This window comes from Girardinichthys multiradiatus, chromosome 4 (assembly GCF_021462225.1).
Source record: "Girardinichthys multiradiatus isolate DD_20200921_A chromosome 4, DD_fGirMul_XY1, whole genome shotgun sequence".
Taxonomy (NCBI): Eukaryota; Metazoa; Chordata; class Actinopteri; order Cyprinodontiformes; family Goodeidae; genus Girardinichthys; species Girardinichthys multiradiatus.
The window spans coordinates 15699883-15713088 of NC_061797.1; the positions used below are offsets into that span (position 1 = coordinate 15699883).

At 38.0% G+C, this 13206-nt stretch overlaps 1 protein-coding gene across 1 annotated transcript in view; it reads right to left on the minus strand.

The window, feature by feature from the left end:
- Positions 1 to 13206, minus strand: part of LOC124867043 (A disintegrin and metalloproteinase with thrombospondin motifs 7) — a 198307-nt gene that overhangs the window by 64339 nt on the left and 120762 nt on the right. The window contains exons 19-22 of the mRNA XM_047363243.1: positions 7507 to 9204; positions 7043 to 7195; positions 6689 to 6862; positions 1004 to 1150 (exon numbers count right to left, since the gene is read on the minus strand). Coding sequence (XP_047219199.1) covers positions 1004 to 1150; positions 6689 to 6862; positions 7043 to 7195; positions 7507 to 9204 — 2172 coding nt within the window. The remainder of the gene's footprint in view (positions 1 to 1003; positions 1151 to 6688; positions 6863 to 7042; positions 7196 to 7506; positions 9205 to 13206) is intronic.

Genomic DNA, 13206 nt, shown 5'->3' on the forward strand with positions numbered 1-13206 from the left:
TAACTTATTTTTCAAATGAAAAGTTGCTACTAACAGATTATTCCTGTGCTGTCTTTTCAATTAAGGTGTTTTGAGGAGCAACATATTTGCTGTAAACCTTAGATCTATCCTCCCATCTACCTATCTACAGTTAATCCCAAAATTATTCATACCACGGGTTTACATTCAACATCTTTTTTATTTAATTTTGAAAAGGTTTGAAAAAAACATGCAATCAAAAATTATTTACAGTATATTCAGTAGAAGAACATATCTTGGTATTATGGCAATAAAACCTTCCTATAACCTCCTTTTGCATGCTTCCACTGGTATTTTGACCAGTTGTCTCTGATGATGAGCTCCAAATCTTTGAGACTGGAAGGCCTCCTTGCTAACACCTAGATCTTTAGCTCAGATTCAGTTTGAAACCCTGATGGGGTCTCTTTACAACCTTATTACTTCCAGTTAGAAGAAAAATTAAGGTGAAATTAAAAGACTACTTTAAATATAAATCTGCCAGGTATATGAATAATTTTGGTCTTAACTGTAAAAGCTCATGTTTGGCATTAAAAAAATACATCTTTAATCCTTATTTTTAGATAGTTGGCCTAACTTTCAACAGAATGACACAATTATTCAGCAACAAAAACAAATAACACTGATAAAACTTACAAATCATTGAGGCACATTTACCTTAGAATGATTAAAATGTAAAGCCTGCAGAATTTCAACACCAAAATCTAGTCTCCTGCTCAAGCATGTTTTACATATTCCAATCTAGTTTTAAAGATTACATTAAGATTCTAACGTGTAAGGATTTTACAGGATATAACATATGTTTACATGAAATATTCCTAACAGAAATAAAAGCTTTAAAAATGAACAAAAGGATGGGAATGATGAATTAATTGACTAATATGCAAGCTATTGAAAAGGCAGTTGAAATTATTCTGCCACTCTAGAATTAAACCAGATCAACAATGAAACTGGTCTTTAAGTATGACTGATTATTGTGCAAGGGTACCTGTCCCCACGATCCAGTAAGCCACTGAGCACACGGCTGGCTGTTGCAGGACTGAATAGAGCTTGGTTGAAGGTCTCGGTCACATCGATCAATCTCTGGACAGGTGACAATGCGCTGCTGCTCACCGCCTCCACACACCTCGGAGCACTGAGCAACACACAACATCGAACATAAATAGTCTTTATACATCAGTGGCTGTGGTAGTGATACTTTTTCCAACTTATTGGGTGAAGAAAATAAAGATTTTGGGGATTTTAAATATACCAAACACATATCATCACATCAAACTGCCACAGATTGCCTTTACTCCATAGGTCCTTGATGAAGGCTGTATCGCAGAGAAGAATCGCCACGTCTTGCATGAAAGCAATTCTGACATGACCTTTTGTTTTCTTGCATCTGAATACAGGCTTTGTGAGGCATCTCCATGAAAAAAATGAAAATACACAGTGAAGGGTTTTGTTCAGATTTATGTTATGGAAGCTTGTTATAGAAATCAATTACTAAACTTCCACAGAATACTTTTTCTATAGCATTTATAAAACTCAGGCTGGGGCTCAGAATTTACTACAGTAGGATATTTAAAAATTGACACATCAAACCTTTTTGTTAGACAAAGTAGTGGTTTTAAAACAGCACTCTGGAGAGTTTGAAACTTTATTGTGACCATTGAAATTTGAAGTGTGCTAACACATTGCTCAGTGAAGAGTCTTGAAACAAACTGAAAAAAGGAATACCATTTATTGAGGAAACTTATTCCTTGTTCATAGAGGCCATTTTGCAAAGTATTGTGACCAAAAAAACGTGATGTACAGCAACTGATAATTACATTTGCTTATAGTTAAGGACTATGTGATTGAAGATCTCAAAATTAGATTCTAAGTGTAAAACTCAGAAATTCTATAAACTTGTTTTGGCCATCACAATCAGAGAGGACTGCTGATTTAAATTCAGTTCAGTTTATTTTTATAGCGCCAATTCATAACACGTCGTCTCAAGGCACTTCCCTTACAATGCCTTGAGACAGCTGTCCAGCGGACAGTCCTTGACAACCTTCACTAGGAACAGATTATTGCTAAACAATTTAATTGTTCAACCAAAATTATGGAAAATTCAGTGGATGGAAAACCTGCGGTAGAAAAAAGGTGAACAGGCAACAGCCAGGTTTACGATGCAAAACACATTCAAAACTTTGATGGAGATTCACAAGGTGTGAACTGAGGCTAGAATCAGCAATCCAGGATAAGGGCTACAAATGTTGCAATTGTTGAGTTGAGGCCATTCTCAACCAGAAACCTGATTAACTACATCTTACTAAGGAGAATACAATCGGACTGTTGCTCAGTGATAACAAGTAAACTTCACACTGAACCTGAATCAATTGGATTCTGTGCCTCTCCACTCTCTGGGACCTTTGGTTCCAAATGAAATTCAAAATTTACGTTCAGCTGAAAAGTTGAGTTTGGACCACTGAGCAAAAGTGGAATTGATAAAACACAGTGGAGCAACACCAGCAGAGGATAGGGCCCCCAAATCTGTGGACTCATCTTTTACCAGATTTTAGAGCACTTTATCCTTTTTGTCTGCTGAAAAGCTTTATGGAGATGCCGATTTAATTTCCCAGTAGGACTTTGTACATGCCCATACTGCCAGAAGTACCGATACATGTTTTGTTGGAATCACAGTTCTTCATTAACCCATCAAACTCCTCTGACGTAAACCTTATAGAAACTCTATAGGGTATTATCAATAGGAAGAAAAGAGACGCCAGAACCAATAATCCAGATGACCTGATGGCAGCTAATAAAGCAGCCAGGGCTCTCGGCTGAGCCACAGGTTTATCGGCTGAATGCCACACATATTTGACACAGTACTTTCGTTCAAAGAAGCCTAGAGTGTGTATTCTATTCATTACATGGACATACTGTTCAATACTAATCAATATTACTGCATCAAAATGCTTTTTCCCCCAACATTTTAAGCCTTAGCCATTTTCTGCTGAACATATAAGGAAGCTTATAGTATTGCTCAACACACAAATGCAGCAGCAGTGAATGTATTACAGAAGGGTGCACTGTTGAGTCAGCTCCCTTTTTCTACAATGTCAAATCCCACACAAATGAAATTTACCCCAACCTATCCTCTCTAAATGTACAAGAACACCAAGCAAAGCACCAAGCAGCAAATACAGCATCTTGACAATTCAGCATCCATCATGTATTGCATCAGTGTAATAAATGAATATGCAGGCATTCCCAAAGAAAGGTTTGCTAATCTAAATTGAATATGACAGCTGTCTGTTTTGGCAGTGCAGCAGCTCTATGGTTTACAAAGATAAGAATGTAAGTGACACAGAGGCAATCTGCTTCTAATGTAACACTGTGTAAAAAGAATAGATGTCAATTTAAATATAGCTGAGAAGTGTCCAGGAATATTTGAATCAAACCCTATAACACAAATACGTTGTCACTGTTCTAGAATTCCTTACAGTTTTCGATTTAGCATGCAAACTTGTCCTCCTGAAGGTCTTTCAATAATGTTTTGGACTTTGCTTGCTCTTTCATTTATGTCTAGAACAATATCCGACATGAAAACATATTTTCTAGTTTCTTAAAGAATGAGAGAAATGAACAAGTGGAGAATAAAAGAAGACATATCAGACCTAAAAAAGAATCTGCAGCTGATGAAGAGTATTTTTTTTTCAATACATCAAGGATTTTATACAAGACCTGAAAGATGTGTCATCAACCCTCCAGCTCATGGGAATGATTTTTTTCCCTCTGACATGCTGCTAGGGACAAATATTTTGAAGTGCCCATGCAATTTTAAAGTAGATGGGCGATTCAGATGCAAATACACAAATGATTTTCTTGAGATTAGGACTCTTTCTGCCTGAAAGATTGTATATGTCAGACTTAAGAGGCTGAAACAAAAATATTCCTCCTAAAATGGCTAAAACAGACATTTCTGAAACAAAAAACAGCCTTTTGAGTCACAGGCCTAAAACTGGATAAGCACTTCCAAAGGTATGATGACATACTATGGCATCTGGAAATCTGTGGCTAAATACATAAAGAGATTATTTTGTTAACTTTAAATGGGAATGTGTTGAATGAATGTGTGACTGCTTATTGGCGACACAGAAAATGGATGAAGTGAGCATATTTTTGTTTCAAAGATCATCTATACAAGAAGCATAGGTGACCTTTGTGTAAGTAAACAACTAAAGAGCAGGAGTCTCTCCTTGCTTACCTAAAGCATCTTATATGTATCTGTAGCAACAGATAGTTCAGGCAGGAAATCGGCAGCCAGACCACCAAAGGGAAGGGAAAGTTTTTCAGATAAGAAAAATCCGTTTACCATTGTGTAGAGCTTTTTTGTGTTCTCTGTCAGAACAAATATTCTTTCCGTGGAGATTGTATTATTAAAAACATCAATACCTATGCATGTTTTCTGACAATATTTTGTTGTAGTTCTATATGTATGACCCAAATGAGGGATATTAGCATTAGATATAGATGTATTTGTAGGACCAAACATTGTGGGGAAACAAACTTTAGAATAACTTACAGAGTTTAAGTAATGTGAAAGACAGTCCTAAAAATAACATTTTGACATCTACACCATTATAGTGTAGATAAATGGATGATCAGAATCGGATGATTCTGCAGTCGTGGGGTGGATCAGAGATGGACAAGAAGCTGAGTACAGGAAGGTGGTGGACAGCTTTGTGGCATGGTGTGGAAACAATCATCTCATCTTAAACGTGACTAAAACAAAGGAGATGATTGTAGATTTTAAGAGAAACAGGAATAAGTCAAAAACGATTTCTATCATGGGAGAAGAAGTGGAGGTGGTGGAGGACTATAAATACCTCGGTGTTCACCTGGACAACAGACTAGAGTGGAGATGCAACTGTGAAGCCATCTACAAGAAGGGACAGAGCAGACTGTACTTCTTGAGGAAGCTTAGGTCCTTTGGTGTTTGCAGCAAGATGCTGCATATCTTCTATAAGTCTGTTGTGGAAAGTGTGATCTCTTCTGCCATCATCTGCTGGGGAAGCAGCATCAGAGCCAGGGACTTAAAAAAGCTCAACAAGCTGATAAAAAAGGCTGGTTCTGTTCTGGGGACTCCTCTGGAACCTCTGGAGATCATTGTGGAAAGACGGATTCTTCATAAAATGAAGAACATTATGGAGAACCCTGAGCATCCTCTTCATGAGACTGTCCTACAACAACAGAGTGTCTTCAGTCAGAGGCTTCTTCAGATCTGCTGTAAGACGGAGCGCTACAGGAGATCCTTCCTGCTCACAGCCATCAGCATCTACAACGGCTCTTTGAAGAAACCTTCATAATATGAGCTATAACAACATTTAATTTCCCTTTGGGATTAATAAAGTATTTTTGAATTGAATTGAATTGAATAAACCCTCATGAGTAATATATGTACTGATTATGTAAAGTGAGACTTGCTCATCACTGCATGACTTGCTAATAAAAAATAAAAAAACCTCACTCATGTCCTTTTCCATGCGCTTGCTGTGAATGCCCTTGCAAGATGCCATCTCATGAAGCACAAAGTTCCATCCAAAGTAGATGTGAACTTTGCTAAAAAGGGGAACATATTTATTGTAACAATAAACATGCTTATAAAGCTTTCCATCACCCTTGTCTAGATGACCAGTACTGATGATATCACAATATGGACTGTGGATGGAGCTTTCTAGTTACTGGACTGCTTCAAAATCCCGTGATGAAAGTTTTTCAGCCACAGAGATTTGGGAAAATTCACTGAGACTGTGTTATTCAATATCAAATACCAGATGGACGATGTTACAGTCAAAAGATCATTTGCCTGTTGCCCAAACAAAAACCATTAACTCACAGGAAAGGTCAAAAAGTTCCTTATGTAATGCTGTCACCAGGGCAGGGAAAAAAATGACATTTCAGTGTAGCTGAAGAGGCATTAAGGAAGCTTAAAGAGCCCTACAATAATAAAATTGAGAACCACTTTACATACAAAAACACAAAGGGAGTGAAAAGGGCTCCAGTGGATTACCAGTATGGAAGTTCATCACATAATTCACTGTTTATAGTCCTTAGTGGTTTTAAAAACATTTTGAACACTTTTTTGTACATTTTGGTTTTTTAGTTGTTGTGTATGTATCCAATTTCTTTGCATTTTCTAATGTTATTACATTTTATTACACAATCACAAAAAATTATTTTGATTCTGTTTACACAGTTGATCAATAGTAATAAATTGTGATTTAAATGCATCCAGTATTTTATAATTCTGTTTTTGTCACAAGCAGCCATTTATGGTGGTGAATTACAGCCACAGTGGGCCTCCAAAAAGTGCCTTTAAATATATGTGTTGGGCTGCTGGTTTGTTAATTCTCCAAGCTTACTTCCTCTTTCTCACTGGACAAATCACCATATAAATCTTCATTTTCTCAGCTCACATTCGAGGTATAGATTTTTCTATCACTGCTTTCCTCTTGCGTGTCCATTGTTCTATCCATCTATGGCAGATTTCAATGTTTGAATGTAACATCCCTCTTTCAATTGCCTTGAGCTCAGTTTTATGTCATTTTACATATTTCTCAATTTAGAACATGGAAATGATTCTAAATATAAGAGCAGATTTTACAACCCCTCTTATTAGTCACGTTATTTAGCTCACCTGGCCCCAGGAGGAAGTGTACCAGTTAAGACATGTCTGAACATTGCAGGGCATTCGTGTTAATGGCCGGATGGACATGGCCCGACAGTGAAAAGGTCGAAGAGGTCTTTGATCTCTCAAGTCGAAACACTGGACCTCTCTGATTATAATTCCACCTTCACAGTTCTTGGTGCACTGGGGAAAACACAACAAGAAACTCATAAGACTTTATTTACATACTGCAGGATGAATGGTAATTCTGGCTTCAATTAGTTTAGTGAAATCCCAAAAGGTGTTGGTTAGAAAGTAAAAAGTCTAACTAAAAGTCCCACAAAAATGTTAAAATATGTACAGTAATATAACAACCAGTCTTACCTTACTCCATTCCCCGACCTTCCATGTGGAGCACGGCCTCAGGTAACACTGTCTGGCAGGCGAAGGCCTCTTGGTCTGATCACAGTCAGATTCTGAGCCAGTACTACAAATCAAAGTCCTCCAGATAGCACCCAGACCACAGCTAGTGGAGCACTGTCCACACACAAATTAATTCATGAGAGTACAAGGACAGCTGAAAATCACAGAGGCATGATTCACATTTCACTAGGTTGTGACCTACGATCCACTGGCTTTACATTTTAAGATTTGAGTGTTAGATACCTTAACGACACCAGCATGCTCTAGAATTCTCTATAAGGGTGGAAGTCACATAATGTAGATATTTTGTTTGTCATGTCACATCTTTGTTAAGTTATACATCAGTATCAAATTGTTGCCATTTAAGTTGTCATTTCTGCAAAGTACAAATATGTTGCATGTGGAAAATAAATCAAAATACTTACAATGCTCCAGTTACCAGTGATCCAGATGGCTGTACCTCTGATATGTGTAGAGGCTGAAGATTGGACTGGATGCAGAGTTGGAGGTGGGAGAGTTGGATGGCTGGGTATAGTTGATTTTATGTGCTGTACGTAAGCTGAGTTGAGTTTAGGAATGGCTGATGTGATTATTGACTGGTATGAAGGGCCAGGATGATTGTTATCACTGCTCTGCACCACTGATGGAATGAATATTTCATTGTAATCAAAATCAGAAGAATGAAATGTAGGGAGTTGAAATGTGGGGTCTGTTCCAGTTGTTTCAGCATTACGAGGTATCTGTTTTACATCTGGAGGGTTATTTGTAGCTCCCTGAAGGATTTTATCCGTTCTGACGTCTGTTTCAGTTGAAGATATGGAGTCATCAGATGTGTCTTGTTTACCTGAGATTAGAATTAGGGGAATGGGAGAAGGAAAAGGTTTCTCAGAGGGAGGAGGTGATGATGTGCTGAGCTCACGTTTTGTATCCCACAAGTTACTATCACTTGTAACAAAATGATTCTGATTCAGGTCCCAATCCTCCACTGTGAAAGCACCTGGAATATCTGTGTACTGACTGGTTGTTTGAGGTATTTCTGAAACATTACTCTCAAGTTCAGTCACAGCCTGAGTTGCCTTATCTGGCAACAGAGAGCCTAAAGGCTCTGAACTCTCTACATCTTCATCTGAAGAGATATACACCTCAACCGTCTCTCGAGCATTCAATTTTGTGGCAACATCAGTGGTTTGATGTCTGGCAGCAGGAGAACGGTGTGTTGGAGTCACAGTGAGACGGTTAAAGTAATTTTCCTCTTGACTGAAATCGCTGTAGTTATTTTCCCCCCCCTCTCCAGACTGACCCCATGTTTCATCTTCTACAGGCTGATTTTTGGTGAAAACCAGACTCTGCATTGTGCTGGTGATTTCAGGCCACAGACTTTTGCCTTTTGTTGCAGTTAGTGAACGCGGGGTCGTGGACAGTGGTGATGGTCGGGTGGCAGATACTGGAAGAAAGTGATCTTCATAAAGAAAGTCATTTATTTCATCTTGATTTACTTGCTCAGACTTAGCCTTTGTGTCATCTGTTTTTGTGCTTTGTTGCTCTTCAGTTTTCAAAGGGTGGAGCTCTGTAATTGTCGTGGCAGGTGAAGTGTCTGTGGGAGTTGGTGGAGTTTCTGTCCAAGCATTTTCTTTCATAGTGTGGGTTGGTTTTGCTTCCTGTGGAGAGCTGAAACTGTGGCTGTTCTCAGATTCCTCATCCAAGTTCCCAAATTCATTCGACAAGTCTTCATGAAAGTTGATAAAGTTGTAATCATAGTAAAAATCATCAATGTGAATGCTGGTTTCATGAGAGGGTTCATTATCTTCAATGTTATTGTGGTAGTGGAAATCTCCTTCAACAACATAATTATGGTCGTTCTGATTCCTTGGCTGAACTCTGGCTGTGCTGTATTTGGGGTGAGGTTTGGCTTCAGGAATAGCGATCTCATTGAGCACCTCTTTGCTTGTCCAGCCACTGCCGGACCATTCAATGCCTCCAAAATTATCCAAAATCTGGGGACAGTCCTCAACCTGGCAGCTTGTGACAGCCAAGGGTTTGTTTTGATGTTCACAATCAACTCCAGTGTTTCTTGAGCAGGTAACATTACGGTGACGCATTCCAGAACCACAAGTGGCTGAGCACTGCATGCAAGAATAAGCAGAAACATGGAAATTTAGAGGGATTTAGTACACATGCAAGTGAGTTCAAACTGTGATTTAAAATAACAGTGTGCAACAAAAAAAAAAAGAGAACAGTGTATAGAAGTAGTTTAGAATGGATGAAAATCAATTATTTAACAATACAGGACTTTTGCTAAATTGATTAAACCACAGTGGTCAAATAGTTTTTTGACAGTAGACAAACACAGTAAAGATAACATCTCCTCTTCATCAATTAATGTACAACAGCTAAGCAGGTATTAGCAAGCAACCGCACTTCTGGGGTGGAAATTAATACACAGTCAAAAAAACGTAAGTTTATATTTTGTGAAATTGGTATTCACCAGTTTTTTTGCTCTTACATTACATTTTGTAAATTAAAATCATGTTCATAGGATCAGAACATGATATCAGCTAAATAGCATTGGCACCGGCAATAGCATTTCCATTTTTATATTTTAAGTGCACATTTACAATTAGACATGGTCAACCTTTCAGTTTAAACAAAAGACAGAGAAACACTTTGATTATGAATGCTTTTAATTACAGTTCTTGGAAATACATAAGATTCTGAAATAATTTGTATCAAAAAAATCTAACTGGAATTGGTCTAGAAAAATAAAATCAGTTCATCTCTATTTTTAGGTAATCTTTGCTAAAATAAAAAAGACTTTAATCAGTGGCTTACTGTCACTGATTAAAACATGTTCAAGTAAAGAGGCAGTTAATCTAATCTGAAGCCTAACAAAAAGTTGTCATAATCAAAGAACCAATTAGGAAAATAATCAACACAAAAATCCATGCTGAAAATCATTAATGAAAAGCAGCTCATGTCGTTCTCAACTGAAGATGTTTCAAGCATACCATCTTTTTTTTTTTCTTTTTTTCTTTAGTCAAAATAATTGGATACATAACTGAATGAATGCATGCAAACTGTTTGCTACCATAAGTGCTTTAACTTAACCCTCTAGGTAAAAGCACCTTTTTGAGTCACAGTTAAAAATAATTTAATTAGGCCTGAGTTAAAGCGCTGCAAAGGCCTATTGTATTACAAATGTTTCTTACTTTTCTCCAGGCAAGTGAATTTGCTTTTTAGAGGCCTAAACATAATTTTTGACCTGTCGTACATGTTGATCTTTGACAAATTCCTCCTAGGGATTTTGTTTTTTTTTCCCTCCTAGGGATTTTGAGCTATAGGCTTCAAATTTAGTCAGAATTTCTTTAAGGCATGGGGCATTAAAAGTTATCAAAATCATGGGTTTCTGAGCATGTTTAGGAGGTGTGGCCAAAGCTCAAAGTTTGACTTCTCGCCAAGAAAAACAAAGCTCCTAAGTGTAATGTTTTACTTTGGAAGGTCCATATTCGATCCCCTTCACCTAATCTACACGAAACTGTACCTAGTGACGGATAACACAATGCACAAAGTTGGTCTCCAGCACTAACAGGTTTGGCATCATACCATGGCCTTACATTTGCCTCTAATATCCACATTTTTCACCCATTACGCATCAAATTCAATGTTATTGATCTTAGTCCAGCCTCTAAAACATAGTCAGTTAAATAATTGGTCGTGTGGCCTACTTCCTCCACAGCACCCCCTAGAAGCAATAAAAAAAAAACAGCCCCAAGGCACGCTTTATCCAAGGAGTCTGAAATTTGGTACAAAAAATGTCACTTCACTACAAAAAAAGTCAGTTGGAGCCACGGTCCAAGCCCCACAGGAATTTGGCCATTTTGGATTAAAATTTCTCATTTACACTCGTCTAATCTGAGCAAACTCTTCCTCCATCCCACTTCTCGCCACAAAGGACAAATGTCAAATTACATCCACAATGGTCGCAGCAACACCAAACTTTTTGATGACAGCATTTTAGCACTGCCCATTTAGAACAGGAAGTCACATGTTTCACTGGTGGCCTTCTTTTAAACTCTCACACACAAGCTTCAAGCCCGATGAACAAGGTCATATTGATACCTACTCTGAACAGTGACTGTGGGCTGGACCAAGTGGACATGGCAGAGCTGTGAATTTTGATATATGGCCATTTTGGTCGGCTCTAAATCACACATGCACGATCCGATTTGCTCCAAACTGGATATGAATGATTGTTGTCAACCACCAAACACATTTTAATGTAATCCAATTGAACTGACTCATCTGGGCCCCCTAGGATATTTCAGATGGCTAAATCTCCCTGATGCATAGTTGGATCTGTACCAAATTTGATGTGGGTCATTGTGGATGACTGTTTGCCACATTGGTATAGTCCCGTAGCGTCTCCCATTAGGAACAAAGTAACAGGCTTCTGTGGTGAATGGCCCTCATTGACATAAATTAATATGTTATTAGAAGTCTGTAGAAGTTTGAAACTTCTACAGACTTCTAATAACACATAATAATTTCAGATGGCATTTTCAAAACTACAGGAAGTGTTCAATAATTCTTCACACACCACAGTTTCCATCAAGGAGGTTGGAATGGAGCGGCGGGCTTACCGAAAATGTCAAGGCAGCGATGCTGAACTGCAGTTGGCAGCTCCACAAAACAGAAGTGCACCAGACTATGAGGGGGAGTCGCCTACCATGTCCAATGGAACCAGAGCCTTAGTTAACATTAACTGGATGCCCATAGGAAACTTGGACGTAGAATAGAAAAGGTATGTTTTGTATTGTGTCTTTTTAAACACTTAATCTTTTACAATATTATGGAACAGGAGCATATGTACATCCTTAGTATTAGCATTCTAGAGACTTTGATTTATAATAGTTTGCATTTCTCTATTATCTGTAATGGTAACGTTATAGTCACTGTAGCAATCTTCATTCAAACCTGTGTGTTGTGATTGAATTTAACTTTAGTTATTTTTGCTATTTGCAGCATTTTTCTTTTGCATTTGTTTTGCAACTTGCAGTTGTTATTTGTGTTTTTGTGTTTCCATCATTTATGTGTTTACAGCGTGTTTGTGTTTGCAGCTCGTTTAACTGTTGGCTGGGCATTTGCACCTATTGGCCACCGTAATTGGATTCATATCACACCCAAAGGCTACATTTATATTTTATTCGCAAAGTTTAGTCAGAATCACAAACAAAACAAGGATGTCAAAGACAAGTTTAGCATACGGGCAGGTTTTCTGCCTGGGCACATGCTACACTGAAATGTTTAAAAGTAATGGCACTGCAAAATGATTTTCAAGCAAAACAAACAAACAAACAAACCTGCACTGTGTTTCCTATAGTGGTCATTTTTTAGTAGGGGGTCATTTAAGCCATTTTGTATTTTTGCCTCCCTTATCCTAATGAAGGAGCAATCTGCCTTGGAATATTTTGTACCATGTGTGAATTCATACTCACCCTGGAAAAGGTTTGTACCTACATTGACAATTGGATTGAAGTGAGTTGTTTTCATTTGCTTTGTCTCTGGTGACACCCAGAAACATGTTTTCTGGGTATGAATCACATTTCCATCCAGGATTGCTAGACTCCCGCACAGCAGCAGCACCTCGGTGACAGAGTTGCTGGTAACAGAGATAATGCAGCACTATAGAGATGCTGTGACAGTAATCTAAAGCGCCCAAATTCAAGCCCAGCTTCTTCCACTGCTTTTTATGCTTGTCAATGTCTGCTGATCCACTTTCAGACTTCAAATAAATGTCTAAAACATGTAAAAAATGTTCTGGGTATTTTTTTGTAGGGATTAGGGGAAATGTTGGGAAATGTTGTCATGCTTATAAGGAACTTTTTAGGAAGGGAAAATATTTTCGCATGGACTAGTTTCATGTGTACCTTATTATCAATCTATTTTAATTTGCATCCATAAACCAGCTAGTATGGGTAAGGTTGCAAAACTGATTCTAGCCCAGCGGCATACATGCATCCAAGGCGATCTTGAGTAGGAAAAGGAAAAGGAAGAGGACTGGGACATGGATTCAAAATGAAGGTACAAATTGTTGGAAGGGTGAATTGACCAGGAACGTAATTAAAGGC